The sequence below is a fragment of the Vicia villosa genome, unplaced genomic scaffold (assembly GCF_029867415.1).
Source record: "Vicia villosa cultivar HV-30 ecotype Madison, WI unplaced genomic scaffold, Vvil1.0 ctg.001125F_1_1, whole genome shotgun sequence".
Lineage (NCBI taxonomy): Eukaryota > Viridiplantae > Streptophyta > Magnoliopsida > Fabales > Fabaceae > Vicia > Vicia villosa.
In genome coordinates, this window is record NW_026705492.1 from 373178 (window position 1) to 397160 (window position 23983).

The window sequence follows — 23983 nt, forward strand, 5'->3', positions numbered from 1 at the left end:
AAGATTTAGAGGCATTACATATCAATAGCAGGATTTATTCCATTCAATAATGATCACAAGAGCTTGGAGTATTTGATCATTCAGAAGAAATTAAACATGAGGTAGATGTGATAAATGGACTTCTTAAAAGATTGTGAATTTGAGTAGGAAAACACTACATGTGGCATCGGTGTCGGCAAGGGAGCAAGAAAGAGTTCAATTCAAAGACTTAAGCTTGTGTGTTCAGTTTGCCAAAGGAAAGATTTGTCTTGGGTACTGCAACTATCTCCAATGACTTTCAGTTTCAGAAGATGATATCTCTTCATATATATTCAAAAAGTACTTTCAATAATATCATTCAACCAAATTATATTTATCAATCATGCATTTAAATGTGTTGGAGCAAATTCATTTTCAACCAAGCTTAAATTTATTATCTAATATATAACTTCTGACTACTTATAGTCTACCATTTTAGATCTGAAAGGTATATCCAGCTTCAGCAAAATGTGATTTCACCAGTGCAAGAGATTTGGAGCGGTGAGAAATTTTGTTCTTTTCTTCTTTGGACATCTCTGCATAACTACAATTTTAAATGAAATAAATTAGCTCATGCAAACAATTACATTAAATCATTTATACAGAAAATGACATGAAATAAATTATAGAATTACGTTTCATCATAGCCATCAGGTTGAAATATGGGATCCCATCCAAAATCATTGGGTCCTCTTGGAGGAACAATCTTCCCCTAAAATAACAGCACAAAATGACTTAGTCATCCTTACTCATTTCTATTCGTCATCGTTAACACGCAAGTTTGGTTGGGCTATTCATCTTTAACACAAGTATTGTCAGGATCAAGAATAACATGTTTTACCGGGGAAACCACTATATTTTAGCAGATTCTATAAAATTTAAAATTTGCGTGCAGTCTTAATATGCAATTCAAAGAAAATATATGCATACATAATTGTGTATTTAGTAAACAGCACGAAGGATTCGAAACGATACCGGTGTTTTTCCTGAAAATGTGATAGGTTCACTGTTTGGACCGACTACAAAGGAAAATACACATAATGCATAAGCTGATTTATCATCATATGCCATCAACAGATTGTTGAGACCTGCAAAATGATAAGAGCAAAGAATGCATTAATTTGAGATATCCTGAAACCCAGGCAAAAGTTTTAGGACTACTCCACAGTTACAGAGTTATGGCACAACCTTCATGACCAATCTTCTGGAGAAACCATTTGCTGCATGATTTAACAAAGCAATTAGACAATGATAATCTGAAGAATTTAACAACCATATTGCCTAATGCTTATAATGAATTAAAAAAAAATGTCACTTGCTGATGCTTTAGAAACAAGTATACTTTTCACGTTAAGCTTCAAAGAACTCAGATAAATGTGCTTTTATAAGCTAATTCTATGGTACACACGTGAGATAAGAGAGAGGGAAAAAAAAATACAATGATAACCAAGAAAACATTCTCTTCCTGCCTACCAGTCTATCACTATGGGTTTGAACAGAATAATGATGACATAAGTGTGTCAATCCTTAGCCTACAAGAACGTTCCCTCCTATTGGGCTAGGCTTGTACAGTGCTCTATCCGAATATAACACTTTAAGAATTGAACTTTTATTTCATGTAAAGGAAATAAAAGTTTAACTAGCAATAATTTTAGAAAATTCAGATTATGGATAAGCTTGCACTACACTGAAGCTCTCTGCTACTGCACTTCTTGTAGCGCCCAGTGGCCGTTCTTCTCTGCTATGGAGCTATAATGCACTTACTTAGAAGCGGACAATTCAAAACCATGCTACAAGACTATTTGTAGGCTTGTTATTATAATGAAAATGGATAGTTACTAATACAAAATAACTGTATGCCAAGAACAAGCTTTGAACTGGTGACATTAGAATTTTCTGTTCTCTGCTCAACCAATTGAGCTATCTCAACTATTTGCTATGTGCCGTCATCATTTTAAGAGAATGCTAGGGTATATCATATGTCAACGAGTAGAGTACTTCTCAACTAATTTTTTATAAACAAGACATTGTAAGTTTATTTTGGAACAGAAGATAATATAAGTTTCTATAGTAGTAATGATTAATGAGCATAATACTATTCAGTCGCGACACAAAGCATGCAACTTTCAGTGAATGAACGGCAGCAATAGAAGAATATTTGATGGTGAATAGCCAAAATTAGTTTGAGTATCCAAATAATGGCTTATAGTCCCTTGGAGAAATTGGAGAAAATGGCGGCCAACAAGGCCTCAAAATTGGTAGAGGTGAATCCAAATGAAAAAAGGTGGGAGACCTTCAGGGATCAGGCACACTAGGAAACTAGACTCCATGTGCCAATCTCATTTAGTAGGATAAAGGATTTATTTCTGCATTTATGTTCTAGTGTATATGCTTGCCTTCCACAACTTCCTACAACACAAATAACAAGCACCACTGATCCAACCGTATCCAACATATGAGAAAGACTCTTTAGATTTGGAAGGAAGAAGAAAGTTGAAAGACAACTGAGCTAGAAGGGGCAACAGAATTAAAAGGACTAATACCCATCTTAAGGACAAAAACTAGTTAGGAGCCACAAATTGATATGAAGAAAATGGATATATCACCGCACACTTTCATGTGTCCATAGTATTGTGCTCTTATAAACTATAATGTAAAATAAACAACACTTTTATGAGGTCCTAAACAGATATGAAAACAAGAAGGATAAAGAGAACCTCGAGTACAATGATTCAGGGGTATCGAGAGCTTACATATAAGGCCCTGAAAAAGTTTGAAATATTCAATTAAAACCAGTACCAAGCAATACAAAGTCGCTTTCATAGCATGAAAAATAAGAAAATTATATCTACCTGGAAGACCCTTCAAGGCATTGAAACAGAGGCAAGTGTCTTCCACCAAAACAGGTCCTTTAACCTTTCCACAAATAAAAATAATGAAAAAGCTAATATAGAGAATACAACTGGAAACCAATCTAAAAGCATACAAACCTAGGTGTGTTGTATTTACTATCGAGTAGGTAACTCCTTCGGTGAGGTAAGAGACACCTAGGGTATGTTTGGTTTGATGGAATGTGGCAGAACGGAGCGGAATGGTAAATAATGCGATTCTATTATTTGAATTTGCAAATAATAGATGGGGTGGAATGGAACATGATGGAATTCATTTCATTCAATCCTCCATTTTTCGTTCCATCTGTTTGAGGTGTATGGAATGAGCTATTTTTAATAAAATAGTCAAACAATGGAGTGCAATTTATATTCTATTCCGCTCCGTTCCATTTTATTATATTATGTTTCATTTTGCTTTGCTCCGTTACGTTCCATCAATCCAAACATAGTCTTAGAGAGTTTTAAAGGAAAAAAAAACATTATAACCTATGTAGCACAAACTCCGGAGAGACGACACCGACATGTCAACATCCCTAATAATTCGAAAAAACAAATAAATTCAACGTAATCACAAACGTTGGTTTCAAACACACATTTTTCCAGAGATTATAACTAGGGGTGGCAAAACGGACCCGGCCCGCGGGGAAACCTGTTTTCCCGACACTTTTTTGCGGGACGGGGCAAGATTTTAGGCCCGCTCCCATTAATGTGTCCGCTCCCATTAATGTGGGCATGAGCTTTTTCATACAATTTTACTATTTTTATGCCTAAAAGGTTCAATGCCCGCGGGCTTTCCCCGCTCCGCCCTCACTTTTTGCAGGGCGGGACAAGGTTTTAGTCTCGCACTGTCAAATATGCTCCTCCCACCCCGCCCGTTTTTTCACGGACTTTTGCAGGGCAGACCTAAACGGGACGGGCATGCCCGTTTGCCACACCTAATTATAACCACTAATTTACTAACACTTAAATAGATTAGAGTACCTGAATAGCAGCCAAACGGGCCTTTTCTTTGGAGATATCTTCCGGCTCTCCTTGCAACTCAGGCACTACAAAATAACAAACAAAAAGCATAAAACTGTAAAAAAAAAAAAGGCAAGCAGGAAAATGACAGAATGAGGAATGAGTGTCATTACAGTCAAGTTTGAGGGATTGAAAAGGAATGGACTGTCCCAAGATGGCGCGAACTTCTTCAAGCTTTTTCGCATTTCCGGTAACGAAAGTAACCGGACGTGGCAGCACCAACCCCGCGGAAGCAGATTTTATAGCAGCCATTGTTTTTCCTGGAGTTACAGGAAGCAAACATAATCACTAATATTGTATATATAACTAACTAGTTAATCGCGTCCAAAATCGGCGCGTTCGCGGCGGTGCGGAGGGGAGCGGTTGCGTCCGATGCATTTCGCGACGTCGCATTTAGCTATAATGAGGATTTTTTGAAAATATAACAAATATATGGAGAGAGATGGAAGATGGATGGTGAAGAAGAAATGAAAAATCATAATACGAACCAGTGAGCGGCAAGCTTCAATTACAGTGGTGGCTGCTAGGTTGAATGAAATGAGTAACTCAAACTTTGAAACCTCGATGTATTCTTTCTTGCATAATTAATATTAATAATATATTTCATTGAAGACTAATTTTGGTGCTGAAAAAGTTTAATGAAACTAGAAAAAGTATAAATTAAATTAAAAATATATTTAAATAAATAAATAAAATTAAATACGTTAACAAAATATATTATATGTGTTCTTTTAAAAAAAAAATTCTCATTCGTTAAAGTAATTGATCAAGCGATCATATTAAATGAAATAAAATAATAAAAAATATATATACCTTATTTTTTTTCTCTAAAAAATAGACTATTTATATGACTCTTTGATCGAAAACTATTAACGGTTGAGGTTTAATGTCAAATTAAACTTTGACACCTTGGTGTCATTTAATAATATCCCATATAAAATATGTTTCGTTCGGGAACTAAAAATGAGAAATTGAATGGAGGTGATGGTGGATCGTAACATCTAATGTGGTGGAATGGAGATACCTTCAAGATTAGCACTCCAACGTTCAACTCGGTGTGTGATAGAGAAAAGTAAAAATTAAATTGTATTCAAAATTTATTACCTTGATTTCGCTTCAAAATTAAATTGTATTCAAAATCAAGGTAAATTTTGCGGATGGCTGTTGGATGCACTTAACGATCAAGATCTCTTTGAAGAGGTAAATTTTTGAATACTGAAGTTTGAAGAAAGTCAAACTCTGGAGATCCACACTCTGAAGGCTCAAACTCTGAAAAAATCAACTTCTAAAGAAGGTCAACCTCTGAAGATCTAGAATATGAAGACTCAGAAGTCAGTCAAAGTTCAAGGATCAACAAGACTATGTCCAATAACTAGCAAACTCTAAAGACATTTTGTCCTCTTCTATACACGAGAAAACTTAGTACAATTCTGCAAATGACAAAAGGAATGCAACAACTAATTCCTCTTAAAGCAAAGGAATTTCAAATGGCCTCTTAACATCATTAACAATATCAGGAAACTTTCCAACGTCTCTGATGATGTTTCTCTAAAAGACTTGTTGCGCATGAAGTCTTCTTCAACAACCCTTTTATGTTCCTCTATTTAAGGAGCTAAAGATTTGAAGAAAAATAAAATAGTGCATCTTGACAACTAAATAGTTGTAACTCTGTCAAAAACAAAGCAAAAGCCTAACTTAGAATTTCTTAACACTTGTATATTTTAGAAATTCCCGAGTCTTAGAGTCTTTTTGTGTTGTATTTTATTCACATCTCTGATTGTATATCAAGTGTAATACTCAAAGAGTCTTTCTTTCCAAGTTAGATTACAAAAGTCTCTTGCTTGTGTGCTTTAGTATTTCAATTTTATTGCTTGTGTGCTTAAGCATATGAAGTCTCTTGCTTGTCTGTTTAAGCATTAGAAGTCACTTACTTGAGGGTTTGAGCATTGGAAGTCTCTTGCTTGTGGGCTTGAGCCTTTGTAATCATATTTGATTATAGTGAAAATCTCTTGGAAGTGCAAGGGGACTGGACTACTCCTAATTTGTGGGAGGAACCAGGATATATTGTTTGTGTCTCTCTTTCTCTTACTCTCTAACTCTGATCATTATTTATCCGCTGCAAAGTATCACTTCTGTATCATATTCTAAACCTTTGGTTCAGAATCTCACACGAGAGTTTCAGAAAAGAAGGAAAAGGCAAACACAATTCAACCCTCTCCCCTCTTGTGTTTTTCTCACCTTCAGTTGGTATCAGAGCACATTTTGTGCTTTAACACTTACTAGTGGTTCAAAAAAGATCCTGAGAGAAAAATATGACTGAAGAATCTGGAACTTCTGGAGGCCATACAAACAATGATGTGCCCTTTGATTATAGAGCTTCTAAAAATGGTAAAGCTTCAACATGAATCAAGTTCTGATGCTTAGTGCATATTCACAACTCGGTTCTGATACTTCATCGTGTTCTGATAGCAAGCCAGGATCTGAGATGAAGAACCATACATTTCTCGCCAGACTCTAATGATGTTGTAAATAGGGATATATTGTTTTCCTTTTTTCTTATTTATACTTCAAAATTATTTTGTAAGTCTTGAGCTCAAAAGGGAGCGTCTAAACAAGCTGAAATGATTTTGGAGAGTATAAATCTCAGGGGGGGAAGTTTAGCTAACTTTGAATGTGTTTTATGTGATTAAACCTAGTATAAAATGTTCATCAAAATACATGGTTTTATCATCATCAAAAAGGGGAAGATTGTAAGACAAGATTTGGTTCTGCATCAGACCTTAAGTTTTGATGATAACATTATATAATATCTTAGAGAACAATTTAGTACTTTAAAAGTTTCTATCTAGTGTATAACTTTTGCTAACATGTCCTGACTCCGAAGATAAGGCATGTAACTTCATCAGGTTATGGACTCAACACACTCGGACTCTGGAAAAAACAAACGGTGTTTACAAAGACCCAATCAATTCCAAAATGCTTCTATAACAACGATTCCAATGAACGTTAGTGATAAAGCTTCTGATCATGATTCTTCTTGAAGAGCTTCTGAAGAATTCTTTAGCTTTTTGGTTCTATTGTCCAAGTTCTGAAGATTCTAAAGACAAGTTTCTGGAAGAGCAAGTTCTGAAGATTCTGAAGACCAAGTGATGAAGATTCTGAAGACAAGGTTATGGATGAACAAGTTATGAAGACTTTGAAGACTTAGGTTCTAAAGATTAAATTTTTGGTCCTTCTAAGCATGCTTCATCAACAACCATCAGAAGCCTCTGAAGATTAGAAGATAAGATCAAAATTAATTTGCGTGAGGAAATAGTACGAGGTACAAATGTTCCCACTACCCTGATATGGTGACACAAGGACAATACTATGTTGCCTACCACTCACTCACTGACCGTTATGGACAAAATATATGGAATTAAGTATTTATATTCTATCCTCCAAGATATTTTTTTGACTATAGAAGGAAGACTTGGAAGATTGAAGACAACAACAATTCGCTAGAAAACTTAAGATGAAACACTGCTGAAATCTCTCTTATATATTCTTTGTAAAGTTTTGTAAACGCAAGGAACTTTTGTTCGTTAACTTACAAGCAAGGAGCTTTTGTTCATTAACTTGTTATTAACGTTGTTGTGTTATTTGATTGTATTTAAACTTGTATAACCTGCTTTCAAGACGTAACCTTGTAAACACAACTCATAGTATTTCAACTTGTAAGTTGATTATTCCTTGAGAGACTAGGATATAGTCATAATTTCTCAAGAAGGCATTGACGACTAGTCTTTGTGGTTTGCAACACTAACAATTGGTCTTTATTGTGTGTCTGTAATCAGTTTGGTTATAGTGGATCAAGTCCTTGTTTGAGAAGGCAACATCACCTTGGCGGACTGACTGGATTAACTTCATTAACAGTGAACCATGATAAAAATAACGGTGTCATTTATTTTTGTTCTTGTGTTCTTTGTTTTTGACTTGGGAAGAATTTATTTCAAATCCTGAAACCCAATTCAAGCCCCCTTTCTTGTGTTTATCACAACTTCACATAAGACCATACTTTTTTATAGCAAATGTGCTTGAAATAACAAGGCTCTAGTGGTGCCTAGTGTGTGTTTGTGCTTCCTCTCAACAATACAATTTTGTTGAGGAGTACCAACATAAAATGCTTAATGTAAAATACCATATTCATTATGAAAGTCTTTAAGAAGAAATTCATTTCCTTTATCTAAGCTTATATATTTAATTTTAATATTGAACTGAGTATGAACCATAGAAACAAAATACTTGATGAGATTAGAAGTCTCTAATTTCCATTTTATGAGAAATATCCAAGTAATTATACTCTTATCATCAACCACTGTGAGATCATATTTATGACCATGCATTGAACAAATTGATAAAGGTCCTCAATATCCATATATATATATATATATATATATATATATATATATATATATATATATATATATATATATATATATATATATATATATATATATATATATATATATATATATATATATATATAAAAGATCAAAATTTGCAATAGATTTGTGAGTACTATTGAAGAAAGATAGTATTTTCTGTTTTGCATAAAAACACACATCTCAAGGAGTATTAGAATGCACATTTTTAACAAAAGGAAACCTTTTATTTACTTTTATCAATTTTTCATTCAAAGGATGACCAAATCTTGAATACCAAAAATTACAATAAACTTTTTGTCCTAAACTACAATTCTCAATAGAATAGACACAACTGTTATGTTCTAAGGTGTATGTTTTTGTAAGATGAAAAAAGGAAGATGATGGTATATGAAGGATAATCACTAATGGATAGGTGAGAATGTACAATCCACTTCTCAATTTTACTATACCAATTATTTTCTTGGATCAAGTATTTTGTATCAAACAATTTAAAGTATAAAAAATTAGTTGATATTTGAGATTTTGAGTCATTTTTGTTACAAATATGAGGTTAAATAAAAAATTAGACATATATATATATATAAAACATCAATTAACAAGAAAGTTTGATTAAAAAAATATTTCATGGAAAATTGTAGTAACTAAGGATGCATTTAGTAATTATTTTTTCACACTTTCTTACTTTTATTTTAATTTTTTTCTCTATTTAATTATTTATTATCTCACGGGTCACTATCAACATAATTTCTATTTTATTTTAATCAATCATTGTCTTTATTTAAGAGATAATATCTTTATTTTTATTTTTTTCTCCATCTCACGATTTTTTATCATTATTTAATACAATTAAATTTTCATGATTATTGTTTATTTTATATTTGTTTTTAAATATATTTTATATCGCATCAAATTATTTTTTTATTTCACGGGTCATTATCAACATAGTAGCTATTTTATTTTAATCAACAATTACTATTAATTGAGAGATAATTTTTATTTTTAAATGTTAATATTTCATTTTTATTATCTCCATCTTATAGTATTTTTTTATATGATTATTTAATATAATTGAATTTATATGATCATTTTTCATTTAAAAATAAACCATAGTGATCTATATCGTTTTCTTTTAATTGTTGTTGGACCGTCAATTATTAAATTACCTGACTCAATTTTGCTATTGTGTTCTTAACCTATCTTAAACATTTTTTTTGTGGATCATTGTTTTCTATATAATTATTGTTAAATTTACAATTAAGTAAATTATTTCATATTTTTCATTTATATTTAAAATTTTACATTTGCATTTGTTAAAATTTTATTTTTTCTCCAACTCACATGTCCTTTTTTATATGGTTCTTTATTACACACAAAATTAGCACATGAATACGATAATAATGTTTAATCTTAAGGATCACTTTCAATACAATGCCTATTTTATTTTAAACAATAATGACTTTTATTTGAAAACTAAAGTATTTATTTTCAAATTTCAAAACGATTCCTATGGATATTTGGTTTTCAAAGAATTGGGAGAGCAACCAATAAAACTCTAACTCTATTCAAGTAAAACAACTCCTTTTAATTATGCATATTGCTTATAATTCCTTTTATTTATATTATTCATATCATTACAAAAATACTACACCAGGAAAAAAATCACCCGTGCGGAAGCACGTGTCTCTTACTAGTATGAAGGATAATCACTAATGGATAGGTGAGAATGTACAATCCACTTCTCAATTTTACTATACCAATTATTTTCTTGGATCAAGTATTTTGTATCAAACAATTTAAAGTATAAAAAATTAGTTGATATTTGAGATTTTGAGTCATTTTTGTTACAAATATGAGGTTAAATAAAAAATTAGACATATATATATATATAAAACATCAATTAACAAGAAAGTTTGATTAAAAAAATATTTCATGGAAAACTGTAGTAACTAAGGATGCATTTAGTAATTATTTTTTCACACTTTCTTACTTTTATTTTAATTTTTTTCTCTATTTAATTATTTATTATCTCACGGGTCACTATCAACATAATTTCTATTTTATTTTAATCAATCATTGTCTTTATTTAAGAGATAATATCTTTATTTTTATTTTTTTCTCCATCTCACGATTTTTTATCATTATTTAATACAATTAAATTTCCATGATTATTGTTTATTTTATATTTGTTTTTAAATATATTTTATATCGCATCAAATTATTTTTTTATTTCACGGGTCATTATCAACATAGTAGCTATTTTATTTTAATCAACAATTACTATTAATTGAGAGATAATTTTTATTTTTAAATGTTAATATTTCATTTTTATTATCTCCATCTTATAGTATTTTTTTATATGATTATTTAATATAATTGAATTTATATGATCATTTTTCATTTAAAAATAAACCATAGTGATCTATATCGTTTTCTTTTAATTGTTGTTGGACCGTCAATTATTAAATTACCTGACTCAATTTTGCTATTGTGTTCTTAACCTATCTTAAACATTTTTTTTTGTGGATCATTGTTTTCTATATAATTATTGTTAAATTTACAATTAAGTAAATTATTTCATATTTTTCATTTATATTTAAAATTTTACATTTACATTTGTTAAAATTTTATTTTTTCTCCAACTCACATGTCCTTTTTTATATGGTTCTTTATTACACACAAAATTAGCACATGAATACGATAATAATGTTTAATCTTAAGGATCACTTTCAATACAATGCCTATTTTATTTTAAACAATAATGACTTTTATTTGAAAACTAAAGTATTTATTTTCAAATTTCAAAACGATTCCTATGGATATTTGGTTTTCAAAGAATTGGGAGAGCAACCAATAAAACTCTAACTCTATTCAAGTAAAACAACTCCTTTTAATTATGCATATTGCTTATAATTCCTTTTATTTATATTATTCATATCATTACAAAAATACTACACCAGGAAAAAAATCACCCGTGCGGAAGCACGTGTCTCTTACTAGTATGAAGGATAATCACTAATGGATAGGTGAGAATGTACAATCCACTTCTCAATTTTACTATACCAATTATTTTCTTGGATCAAGTATTTTGTATCAAACAATTTAAAGTATAAAAAATTAGTTGATATTTGAGATTTTGAGTCATTTTTGTTACAAATATGAGGTTAAATAAAAAATTAGACATATATATATATATATAAAACATCAATTAACAAGAAAGTTTGATTAAAAAAATATTTCATGGAAAACTGTAGTAACTAAGGATGCATTTAGTAATTATTTTTTCACACTTTCTTACTTTTATTTTAATTTTTTTCTCTATTTAATTATTTATTATCTCACGGGTCACTATCAACATAATTTCTATTTTATTTTAATCAATCATTGTCTTTATTTAAGAGATAATATCTTTATTTTTATTTTTTTCTCCATCTCACGATTTTTTATCATTATTTAATACAATTAAATTTCCATGATTATTGTTTATTTTATATTTGTTTTTAAATATATTTTATATCGCATCAAATTATTTTTTTATTTCACGGGTCATTATCAACATAGTAGCTATTTTATTTTAATCAACAATTACTATTAATTGAGAGATAATTTTTATTTTTAAATGTTAATATTTCATTTTTATTATCTCCATCTTATAGTATTTTTTTATATGATTATTTAATATAATTGAATTTATATGATCATTTTTCATTTAAAAATAAACCATAGTGATCTATATCGTTTTCTTTTAATTGTTGTTGGACCGTCAATTATTAAATTACCTGACTCAATTTTGCTATTGTGTTCTTAACCTATCTTAAACATTTTTTTTTGTGGATCATTGTTTTCTATATAATTATTGTTAAATTTACAATTAAGTAAATTATTTCATATTTTTCATTTATATTTAAAATTTTACATTTACATTTGTTAAAATTTTATTTTTTCTCCAACTCACATGTCCTTTTTTATATGGTTCTTTATTACACACAAAATTAGCACATGAATACGATAATAATGTTTAATCTTAAGGATCACTTTCAATACAATGCCTATTTTATTTTAAACAATAATGACTTTTATTTGAAAACTAAAGTATTTATTTTCAAATTTCAAAACGATTCCTATGGATATTTGGTTTTCAAAGAATTGGGAGAGCAACCAATAAAACTCTAACTCTATTCAAGTAAAACAACTCCTTTTAATTATGCATATTACTTATAATTCCTTTTATTTATATTATTCATATCATTACAAAAATACTACACCAGAAAAAAAATCACCCGTGCGGAAGCACGGGTCTCTGACTAGTATGAAGGATAATCACTAATGGATAGGTGAGAATGTACAATCCACTTCTCAATTTTACTATACCAATTATTTTCTTGGATCAAGTATTTTGTATTAAACAATTTAAAGTATAAAAAATTAGTTGATATTTGAGATTTTGAGTCATTTTTGTTACAAATATGAGGTTAAATAAAAAATTAGACATATATATATATAAAACATCAATTAACAAGAAAGTTTGATTAAAAAAATATTTCATGGAAAACTGTAGTAACTAAGGATGCATTTAGTAATTTTATGGTTATAAGCTTAATTCTCTTCATGCACTGAAATTATCTTCTAGAGAAACATATATGGTTAGTAGCACCAGTATCTAAGAGGAGTGCTAGCAACACTCTCTTTAGAACACTCTCTCAAACACTCACTTTTTTATTGATTGAAACACGTGTGAGCCCCTCATTTTGAAAATAGGTCCCACATAAAGTAGTATGACTCACACATATTTCAACCAATAAGAAAGTGAGTGTTTGAGAGAGTGTTCAAAAGAGAGTGTTGCTAACATTTCTCCTATTGATAAAGTGAAACTTGTTCTTGGAACTTAAAGCCATCATTATTGATCTGGACCAATAATAGTAATTGCAAGAATTCAATAGTGGTAAAACCAGAACAAGTGTTAGATTTTATTATGATGCATAAAGTAAGGATTTAAGGTATAAATAGGATAACCTTTGTTGGCGTTTGATAAAGAATCATCATTATTATTGATAGAAGAGCCATCAATATACATTGTAAAGATAAGTAGCGAAAAAAATAGAATTCAATAACAAAAAATTCAAAGAAAAAGATAAATTGATAGAAGAAATATGAGATTTTTGAAGCTATTGAGTGTCAGGGCTATGATGAAACCAAATCATAAGTCTATGGATACCATGTGAAAGGAGAAAATATGAGCAAAGAAAGCTCATTGAGCATAAAATTACATTTCACAAATATGAGTTTTACAAAACCATAATTCATATTATATGAGATGAATTTTGTCATTATAATAACCAACTATAGCAAATCATAACTAATTACACAAATCAGTTATAACTAACTAAATTGTTAGGCTAAAATGAGCTATCTAGTTTCTCAAGTAATATTTATATATGCTTCATATCTACACATGATAAGAGCTTCACAGTGGTAGAACCAATGGCGTCAATGTATGAGGATGTGATATATATATATATATATATATATATATATATATATATATATATATATATATATATATATATATATATATATATATATATATATATATATATATATATATATATATATATATATATATATATATATATATATATATATATATATATATATATATATATATATATATATATATATATATATATATATATATATATATATATATATATATATATATATATATAAATTTAAAACACAAACTAATGAGTCTCATTTCAATTAGGCTTAATCCACATTGTGGAATAATCCAACATAAGTAAACTCTACAACTTGATAATATATCATCTTCTCATTTCATTATAATAAAACTTAATAATTTTTCAAACACAACATTTTATTTTAAATACAAGAAAAGCTCTAATTCCAGGCTGATCTTTGAAACTATTAACGTATACAACAACAATCCATATAGTGAGGTGGAGAGCATTCCCCTTTCGTATAGCCCTTTTGTTTGCATTCAGCATCACAACTACGATAAGGTGGATCACATGATCCTATGCATTTCATACGTACTACATATCTACATTCAACTTTGTGCATACCTAATGAAAAGAGTAATAATGTTAGTGTACATGATTTACATACAAAAAGATAAAATTATTTTGTTAATCATCGTCATACCTGAAATAAGTACAACAAATACAATCAAGGCTGCTATGAAAACCTTTTCTTTTTGAGCCATTTCTTTAAATCTTCTTCGTAATTACTGATAGAATAATTAGATATATTTTTAACAAATAAAATTTAAAAATAGTAAAAAGTTGATGTTACCTTATAAAGAATAATAATGAAGTTCAATAACGAAAATATTATATTTATAGATAGAGTTATATTGATATTAATAATAAATATTAATAACCACAACAAGAATAAGTTAAGATTTATAGACTACTTATTTTATTTGTTTTAGTAACATTCACATTGCAATCTTTATTCAAAATGTAATAGTTATAGGAATTTTCGTAACAATTTTTTAAACAGATTACATATTTCTCTCAAATCTGTTTACGAACCAAGAAACAAAATCCATTAAGAGTAACATATTTTATAAAATAAAATGTTACAATGTAGTAAATAAGCAGCCATGATAGAAATCAATTTTTTTAGTGTAGTTTCATAAATACATTAACAGTATTATTGGTTAAAATATCATTCTAGACTGATTTATTGTGCATATTTTATCGATTTCGTTTTCATCTACCTATGGTATGGAAAATATGGTGGTAAAGGTTATTTTATGATTCAATGGCTGGTTCCATCAAGTGATATAGGGGGCGTTTGTTTCGTTGATTGCAAATTTATTTTAAGAATATAGGCTGAAATATTTTTTATTCTCACATTTTTTTTCAAGTTTTTCAAAATTATGTTTAGGAATTTTTTATTCTCATTTTCAAGTTTTTCAAAATTATACTTAGAAATTTTTATTCTCATTTTTAAGTTTTTCAAAATTATACTTAAGAATTTTTTATTCTCAGAAATTCAGTTTACACATAATTTTGTGATTTTTTATTCCCATGTTATATGGTGGAAATCTTACATTTCCATGAGAATAAGAAGTAATCACCCATAACTTCTCACTCCCAAATATTTCAACTCATTTAATTTATATTTTAAACTAAATATATTTTATAAATATTTCAAGAAAATTAAATTTTTTCACCAAACACGTAGACGAGAATAAAATTCCCAAGAATAATGTTCCCAGAAATAGAATTCCCTGGATTATACTTTTAATCCTTGAAACAAACACACCCATAGTCTATTTAGTGCAAGTTTTTGGGCAATCTAGTTTGTAGGTTTTGGATTGAAATGTATAAACTTTTAAAGGAACGACTACGGACTGTCCATAAGGCGTAGAGGCACAAAAGCCCAATAGCGATGAAGGGAAGTGTTTAGTGCGAAGTAGGTGGATTTATTTTCTCCACCAAGCAGATAATCTTTCCCGCAAACTCTCTCCTAGCTGTTCAGGTTGATATGACAACTGGCCGCATGTCACGCCTCATCACTCGTGTTCGGTTACTAACCAATTCTCATATTTAAAGAGAAGATCATACAATTTTTTAGGTATTCACATCCTTTTCCATTCAATCTTCATTTTTCACTTTCTTATTGACTTGAGCGTTATTGCATGTCAACCACCATTGTCCTCTCTAATTGACATGAACTCATCCTCTCCGATTGAACCTATTTTTAGAGCAGAACATTGGCGGCGAATATGAGAATCAACTTCTAATTCCTGCGATTTTACCACGACCTAATTTTTCTCAATTGAATCGAATAACCTCTGATAGAAATCAAGATCTCTTTCAGTCGAAGCACATATCTATATTTCTAGATTAATTGTGTCAAATATAGATTCAAGCTATCCTCATTCAAATTCGTGAATGATACAGGCTTCCAAAACTACTCGTTTCTCCACCCATCAGCAAGCTGCTGCAGCCGCTGAATCTATTTGTCAGCGATATAAACATTTCTTGCTTTGCAATCATACGACCATTTTTTCTCATCTTCCGCATCCCATTGTGCTTCCGGTTTAGGTATAACAACGTCGGCCGCATTGGTCATGGTAATTTCGAAGGAACCATTTTGGACAGAACTTCATACTTTCCTATCAATGGAATTAAGATGGAAACACATATAATCTTTCCAATAACCATAGTTTTTTCCATCGAAAATGGACGCTCAATTATACGCCCCTTTAGGTTCATAATCCATTATCTAATAAGTGATTTCAAAGCACAAGATGAAACGACACTCGTGATACCACTTGTAAGATGATAGGCTTCGATCTAAAAGGGGGTGAATAGATTGCAAATGAAATTTCTTGCAAAATTGTGTTTTAAAAATGATTTAACTATGGCGTGCGGAAACAATTTTGGATCGACAATCGTCTATCCCAAACCATTATCAAAAAGATTGGATATGCGTTAACCAATTGAACGAGTATACATGTAAGATTAGAAAGATAACCAATATATTTTCAGCAATTTGCATTTGAATATAAATCACACAGTAGTAACCTATCTCCAATGAATTAACACACAAAAACGACTTAAGCAATTTGTCAAACACTTTGTGTCCAATCGATTCAAATCAGATTTTCCTTTAAATTTTGTTGATATGAGAACCCAATTACAATTACATAGATTGTAATCATCTCAACAAAATAGTTTGAAGTATTAGACAAAGACAAATTGTCTATGTATCAATCACACAATCAATGGTTTAACAATTTGCACGTAAACATAAAAGAGATAGATAAATATATATATATATATATATATATATATATATATATATATATATATATATATAGAGAGAGAGAGAGAGAGAGAGAGAGATTGTTTAGGCAATTCGCCAATCAGCATCCTTATGGGTACGCCCGTCCAAAATTCTAAAGGAATTGAGATAATGAAAATTAACCTTTGCAAATATAGTTTTACAAGAGAAGAAATAGAAATCCAACCCTCCAAACCCTATGGTTGATGTTGATCCTGACTTCTTCTCTTCCATTGATCTTGAGCTCGATCAAGTAACCCAATACTTTCAATTTGATCCTCCGGTTACCGTTACTTCTTCGATAGAAACCCCCATTCTTCAAAACTTCCACTCGGTTGAATCCAAATTGCGTAATCTTTTGAAAACTCCCAAATCAATCCTTGATCTTTTGGAAGAAAACCCCAATGGATTTATCTTCAAACCCCCGCAGAATTTTTCAAAACATTTTTTTTCTTTACAAAATCAGAGTTCAATTAGCGAAAACAAACATGGAGAGCAGAATCAAAATATAGCGGATGGATTTAAGAATAATGTGTATCATTGTCTTCCTAACGTGTTTGATTCTACCAAAATTGAAACAAAATCAAGATAAATGGAGTTGCTTCAACAAGCAATTCAATAATGATCATAATAAAATTTTGAGCATAACTCAATATTGAGATATAACAATGATTGATTAATCCAAGCTAGATTTAATACAATCTTAATCGGGTTATAGAATAGTGGATAAATTTGATACGTCGTAGAGCTAAACTTATATGATAAAAATACTATAATCAAGATCTAAATCTAAATCTGGACGACATTCTAAGGATGAACAAAGAGAAGAACATATAATATGATGTAGAAAATGAAAAGATATAGAGAAAGATAAATGCACACCAAATATATAGTGGTTCGACAGTTCGTCCTGGCTATGCCTATCCATTCTTAAATGGTTTAACTATTGAAAATTGTATGTAAAAAAACTATTGAAATTTGCAATGTCTTCCATTATTTCCAGGTTAGGCACAAAAGGATGAAAGAAGAACAAAATTATTTGAGTCAAATCACGAGGTTATGATTTGAATTAAATAAATAATGATTTGAATCAAAGATAGTAAAGTGAAAAATTTGTCATTTGATTTGAATCATATTTTATTTCTATGATTCAAGTCACACTAAAGTATGATTTGATTCATAACCATTTGAAAACAGTTTTTTGATCACATGATTCGAGTCGAAGGTTTTGTGATTCAATTCAAAAAGATATGTGATTCGAGTCACACACTTTTCTAATTCGAATCAAACTGTCTAATTCGAGTCAGAACATGGCATTGGTGGCGGAGTTGGTGGGTTAGGTGGTGCTGGTGGTGGTGTTGGAGGTTTGGGTGGTGCTGGTGGCGGTGTTGGAGGTTTGGGTGGGACTGGAGGAGCGGAAGGCTTAGGCGGCGGTCCTGGAGGCTTGAGTGGTGGCACTGGTATCGGAAGTTTGGGTGGGCCTGGAGGAATTGGAAGTTTGGGTGAGCCAGGAGGAGCTGGAGGCCAAGATGGGGCCGGTGGTCCCGGAGGCTTAGGTGGTGGAAGTGGTGGCTTGGGTGGTGGTTCTAGTAGTACGACTGGAGGAGATGGAGGACAAGGAGGTGGTAGTGGTGGTTTGGGCGGTGGTGCTAGTAGTCCTTAATTAGATTCATTTTGATGCTTTGCATGCATGTGGTTGTTGTTGATTTATTGTGTTGCCAATTCAATATTGCTTTTAGGATAGATAGTCTTAGGTTTCTTTTACCAATATTTAAGATTCCAGCCTCTCGTATGTTGTTTGTCTTGTCGGGTCAATTTAGAGTTTGAAGTTTTTTTTTTTGTCAACCATGCATGGGTGATCAATTTAATGTTATTCCTTGTTTGTAAGCAAAAGCTCTTTTTGGAGCTATATCTTTCAAGTTCATATTGGACTATTTTGTTGGCAGCCTTTATTAAAACTACATTTTATTTACTCCACAGTGTATAGGCAATTCAATTTTTAAAATTTTAAATTATAAAAAATTACACCTTTTGCATTGCTTCTATGAACAATTTACCCAAAAATTTAAATAATAAGAATGTCACATAATCACATATATCTACTTCACTAATAGAGACAGTAAAATATACTGAATTAAGCGATATGCATTGGAGATATTCTGAACTACATATACTAAATAACTCACATTTTCAAAAATAATTAAAAGAGTGTCACTTTAAATTTTCTATGTTATATTAATTGATTTTTACCAATTATAATTTCTAATTAATATTATATACATTAATCACAAAATCCATCCCCTTTTAAAATAAGTATCACTTACAGTTTTTATATGCATTAAAAATGTTAAAAAAAAAAAAAAAGGTGTGTTATATACCAGCATAGTCATTTGTGAAGAATCAATTACATAGTCATTTAAAATATTATCACTTTCAATTTATAAATTGTGTTAATTGATTTTATCAATTATAATTTTTAATTACTATTATATTAAGTAATCACAAGTCATTTTTTTCATTTTAAAATAAATGTTATTTAAAGTTTTTACATATTTTTAAAATATAATAAAATTGTTAACAGTATGACATAAATTAATCTAATAAATCATTTGTGTGACACTATCATAAAAGCAAATTGTAATATAATAATTTGAAATTAAAACATATTACTAATGATCAAAATATACAATTGAAAAAATAGAATAAAATTCAGTTTCAGACAATAACATTCATCATGAAATAGAGAAAGTATTATTATTTTTAATTTAAAATTAAAATAATGAAAAATACACAAATAATTAATAAAAACTAATTTAATAAAATCACCATTGACCTTTTTAATCTTTTGAATTCATTAAAAAGCCACGGATATTTCGAGAGTGATGAAGTATACTCTTTCCTTTGGGAGTAAATGAATTTTGAAGTTCCGTTTTGCATGGCTGCCATATGTAAGTGTAGGTTGACTTGTCTGCCACGAAAACAGAGCAGTTAATTTATGTAAGTTCACACACGGTATCACTCACTGGTTTATAATCTGGAACCATAAGAACTAATCACACTGCACACCAATACCGGCTAAAAAAATATTAGTATGGCTCCAAAAAACTAATATATTAAATGTAGGAGTATACATAAATGATCAAATAATATAAACGAACAAATTACAAATAAGCGACAAATCAAATTACACAGTATACATATCAAATTTAAACGAAACATCAAAATAAAATATGCCGAATACAATTTCATAAATATCTCTCAATAAGTATTCACACCGCAACCATCACATCAACTACAATAACCCAATTGTAACACCCGCAATCATAACCGCATCTACGACCACAACCATACCTCTTTATGTCTAATAATCTCAATTTTTGGCGTGGTCCCTTCCACCCCTATTCTTCAATTTAGAACTAAACACTTTAAACTTAATCCATACTTCATTTCATTTGTGAGAAAATTAAAAACAAATAACTTAGGCTCACCACATCTCAACTTTGGATCAAACCGTTGATATCCTCACTAATTCTACTTTTACTTTTTTTTTTTTTAGTGTCGTTACAACCGGGGGAATGTAAAGGTGATTAAGGATCAAGTCAAAGCTAATAACAATAAATTGGTCAAAGTTATTAGGTACTTAGCTTTGGAGAGTAACAATACTCAACTCAAATTTAATATACTAAAGAACTCACCTTTTCAAATGTTACTCTATAATATCCTCAAGGCTTTGAAGAATAAACAAGTCACATTAAACCGCGTGTGTTACACAAAAATTAAATGGATCGGAATTCATATAAATGTCAACAAACAAATCAAAGAGATTGGCCAGTGTGGGTTGCAAATATCTATAGAGATAGAAAATGTATTTCAACTTTTTCTATGACAATAAAATTGACCCCTAACTAGGAGCCATTTGTGGCATTGGCGTGGAGGAAGAGAAGCATGGTCCAATACTTGCTGTAAACACAAACTGTTATGATTTGGACAATTACTATATGAGCGATAACCCACATGACCTTCTTAAATTTTCTCTTCTTTTGATTCTACCTACTTTTCTGATTTAGCCCTAAATTTATTAAAGTCTTCCCATGCATTTTTGACACTTGACAACTCTTTATTACCTTCACTTGCTATCTTTTATTACTCTCAACTGTCCACTATACTGATTCCACTATTATATAACACACCCTTTTGCATGCAATCTACAGCATCATAACAAGTTTTTCCCACTGAAAAACCGAGACAATTAAGAGTTGAAAGGTAAGTGTAAGATGGCGAAGTGGAGTGGAGTTTTTGTGTTTGTTGTACTTCTTGTAGTGCATGCAAGTGCAGCACGTACGGTTCCAAATGGGGGTGATGATGAAAAAAAGGGTGTGGTGCATGCAAGTGTTGCGCCACATGCAGAGAATTTAACTGGTAAGGGTGTTGATGAAAAGAAGAACTTTATAGGTGGTGGATTTGTGGGTGGGGCTGCTGGGATTGGTGGGTTTGTTGGTGGAATTGGGAAGGCTGGTGTAATAGGTGGTGGAATTGGAGGTGGAATTGTAAAAGGTGGTGCGATTGGCGGTGGGATAGGCGGAATAGGTGGTGGAATTGGGAAGGTTGGTGGAATAGGTGGTGGCATTGGAGGCGGAATTGTAAAAGGTGGTGCGATTGGTGGTGGCATTGGAGGCGGAATTGCAAAAGGTGGTGCGATTGGTGGTGGGATAGGCGGAATAGGTGGTGGAATTGGAAAGGCTGGTGGGTTAGGTGGTGGAATAGGAAAAGTGGGTGGAATTGGTGGTGGAGCTGGAATTGGTGGTTTCCATGGTGTTGGTGCTGGAGCTGGAATAGGTGGTTTCCATGGTATTGGTGCCGGAGCTGGAATAGGTGGTTTCCATGGTGTTGGTGGTGGCATTGGGAAAGCTGGTGGCCTTGGTGGTGGCATTGGGAAAGTTGGTGGGATTGCTGGTGGAGCTGGAATCGGTGCCTTGTTGGTGATTTTAGTATCATCAATGCATTTTGGTAGTAATGTGATTTACTATAGGCCAATGCAATTATGCGTTAAGTTTGAAACGAGTTAGGGTAGTGCGGAGTGCACGCTCGTCGAGCCAAACGCGTAATTGAATATGAATAATAGAAACGGGCATAACATTTCGTTTGAATAGTTGCACCCGTTCCCATCGGACATAGCGATTTGTTTGAATGGTTGCACCCGTTCCAACAGACATAACTGTTCTCCGAAAAGGTGTGTCTGTTCATTTCTATTATTGGTCTCCTATATAAGGAGTCTTTTGGTCTCGATTTAAAAGACGAAATTACACACTTCCTCTCTACATTCTGATCTGTTCTCCATTGTCAGAAACAGATCGTTCTTCAAGAATTATCCCCGCAAAGATTTCGTGAACCCAGACAAGAATAGGGTCGAAATACTTTGTTCGGAAAGTGAACAAACACGATTCTTGAAGATATCCAGGATTATCATACCTATAGCCTTCCATGGGATTGGTGGTGGAGCTGGAGTTCTCGGTGGTCATCATGGCATTGGTGGCGGAGTTGGTGGGTTAGGTGGTGCTGGTGGTGGTGTTGGAGGTTTGGGTGGTGCTGGTGGCGGTGTTGGAGGTTTGGGTGGGACAGGAGGAGCGGGAGGCTTAGGTGGCGGTCCTGGAGGCTTGAGTGGTGGCACTGGTATCGGAAGTTTGGGTGAGCCTGGAGGAGTTGGAAGTTTGGGTGAGCCAGGAGGAGTTGGAGGCCAAGATGGGACCGGTGGTCCCGGAGGCTTAGGTGGTGGAAGTGGTGGCTTGGGTGGTGGTTCTAGTAGTACGACTGGAGGAGATGGAGGACAAGGAGGTGGTAGTGGTGGTTTGGGCGGTGGTGCTAGTAGTCCTTAATTAGATTCATTTTGATGCTTTGCATGCATGTGGTTGTTGTTGATTTATTGTGTTGCCAATTCAATATTGCTTTTAGGATAGATAGTCTTAGGTTTCTTTTACCAATATTTAAGATTTCAGCCTCGTATGTTGTTTGTCTTGTCGGGTCAATTTAGAGTTTGAAGTTTTTTTTTTGTCAACCATGCATGGGTGATCAATTTAATGTTATTCCTTGTTTGTAAGCAAAAGCTCTTTTTGGAGCTATCTTTCAAGTTCATTTTGGACTATTTAATTGGCAGCCCATTTTATTTATTTGATCGTGTATATTAATGCATATTTTTGCCAATTATAATTTCTAATTAATATCATATACATTAGCCACAAACTACAAACCCTTTTAAAATAAGTATCACTTAAAAAATTTATATACATTCAAAATGAAAAAAAGTGTTATATTAGTGTGGTGCATAGTCATTTTGAAGAATCAATTAATTTATATTTAAAATACTACCACTTTCAAGATATTTTTTCAATTATAACTTTTTATGTAATCACAAGTCACTTTTTTATCTTAAAATGAATATTATTTAAAGTTCTTACATATTTTTAAAATATAATAAAACTCTTAAAATTATGAAATTTTTACTAAATTAATCTAATAAATTATTTATGTGACATTATCATAAAAGAAAATTGTAATCTAATAATTTGAATTAAAAATATATTAGATTATACAATTGAAAAAATAAAATAAAATGCTTTTCTAACAAATTTTATTGGATAAAATAAAATTCATCATGAAATAGAGAAAGTAATATTTTTTTAATTTAAAATTAAAATAATGAAAAATATACAAATAATTAATAGAAACTAATTTAATAAAATAAGCATTGACCTTTTTAATCTTTTGAATTCATTAAAAAGCCACGAATATTTCGAGAGTGATGAAGTATACTCT

General features: G+C 31.1%; 3 protein-coding genes across 3 annotated transcripts; 2 read left to right on the forward strand and 1 right to left on the reverse strand.

Moving 5' to 3' along the window:
• Window positions 1–275: 275 nt before the first annotated feature.
• LOC131633447 (inosine triphosphate pyrophosphatase-like) lies at window positions 276–4548 on the reverse strand. Its single transcript, XM_058904163.1, has 9 exons — window positions 4418–4548; window positions 4043–4189; window positions 3891–3955; window positions 2871–2934; window positions 2772–2781; window positions 1207–1238; window positions 994–1106; window positions 654–730; window positions 276–562 (listed from the first exon to the last, which is right to left on the reverse strand). Exons 2-9 carry the CDS (start codon window positions 4179–4181, stop codon window positions 454–456), a joined length of 609 nt encoding a protein of 202 aa, XP_058760146.1. The 5' UTR covers window positions 4182–4189; window positions 4418–4548; the 3' UTR covers window positions 276–453.
• Window positions 4549–17372: 12824 nt separating this feature from the next.
• Window positions 17373–18836, forward strand: LOC131633456 (glycine-rich protein 23-like). The gene is made up of 2 exons (XM_058904172.1): window positions 17373–17523; window positions 18481–18836. Exons 1-2 carry the CDS (start codon window positions 17373–17375, stop codon window positions 18834–18836), a joined length of 507 nt encoding a protein of 168 aa, XP_058760155.1.
• A 2555-nt stretch (window positions 18837–21391) lies between these two features.
• On the forward strand, window positions 21392–23046 carry LOC131633457 (glycine-rich cell wall structural protein-like). The gene is made up of 3 exons (XM_058904173.1): window positions 21392–21973; window positions 22010–22152; window positions 22624–23046. The coding sequence occupies exons 1-3, from the start codon at window positions 21448–21450 to the stop codon at window positions 23044–23046; spliced, it is 1092 nt and encodes a 363-aa protein (XP_058760156.1). The 5' UTR covers window positions 21392–21447.
• Window positions 23047–23983: the final 937 nt, after the last annotated feature.

What these genes read in the sequence shown, in the direction of transcription:
- LOC131633456 (XM_058904172.1), top strand. Translation starts at nt 17,373, where the DNA reads ATGGTTGATGTTGATCCTGACTTCTTCTCTTCCATTGATCTTGAGCTC. An exon ending in CTCGGTTGAATCCAAATTGC is followed by an intron (nt 17,524 to 18,480) that starts GTAATCTTTTGA and finishes AATTCGAGTCAG; the next exon opens with AACATGGCATTGGTGGCGGA.
- LOC131633457 (XM_058904173.1), top strand. Translation starts at nt 21,448, where the DNA reads ATGGCGAAGTGGAGTGGAGTTTTTGTGTTTGTTGTACTTCTTGTAGTG. An exon ending in TGGTGGTGGAGCTGGAATTG is followed by an intron (nt 21,974 to 22,009) that starts GTGGTTTCCATG and finishes GAGCTGGAATAG; the next exon opens with GTGGTTTCCATGGTATTGGT. An exon ending in CTGGAATCGGTGCCTTGTTG is followed by an intron (nt 22,153 to 22,623) that starts GTGATTTTAGTA and finishes CGATTCTTGAAG; the next exon opens with ATATCCAGGATTATCATACC.
- LOC131633447 (XM_058904163.1), bottom strand. Translation starts at nt 4,181, where the DNA reads ATGGCTGCTATAAAATCTGCTTCCGCGGGGTTGGTGCTGCCACGTCCG. An exon ending in CCCGTTTGGCTGCTATTCAG is followed by an intron (nt 2,935 to 3,890) that starts GTACTCTAATCT and finishes ATTTGTGGAAAG; the next exon opens with GTTAAAGGACCTGTTTTGGT. An exon ending in CCAGAAGATTGGTCATGAAG is followed by an intron (nt 1,107 to 1,206) that starts GTTGTGCCATAA and finishes ATCATTTTGCAG; the next exon opens with GTCTCAACAATCTGTTGATG.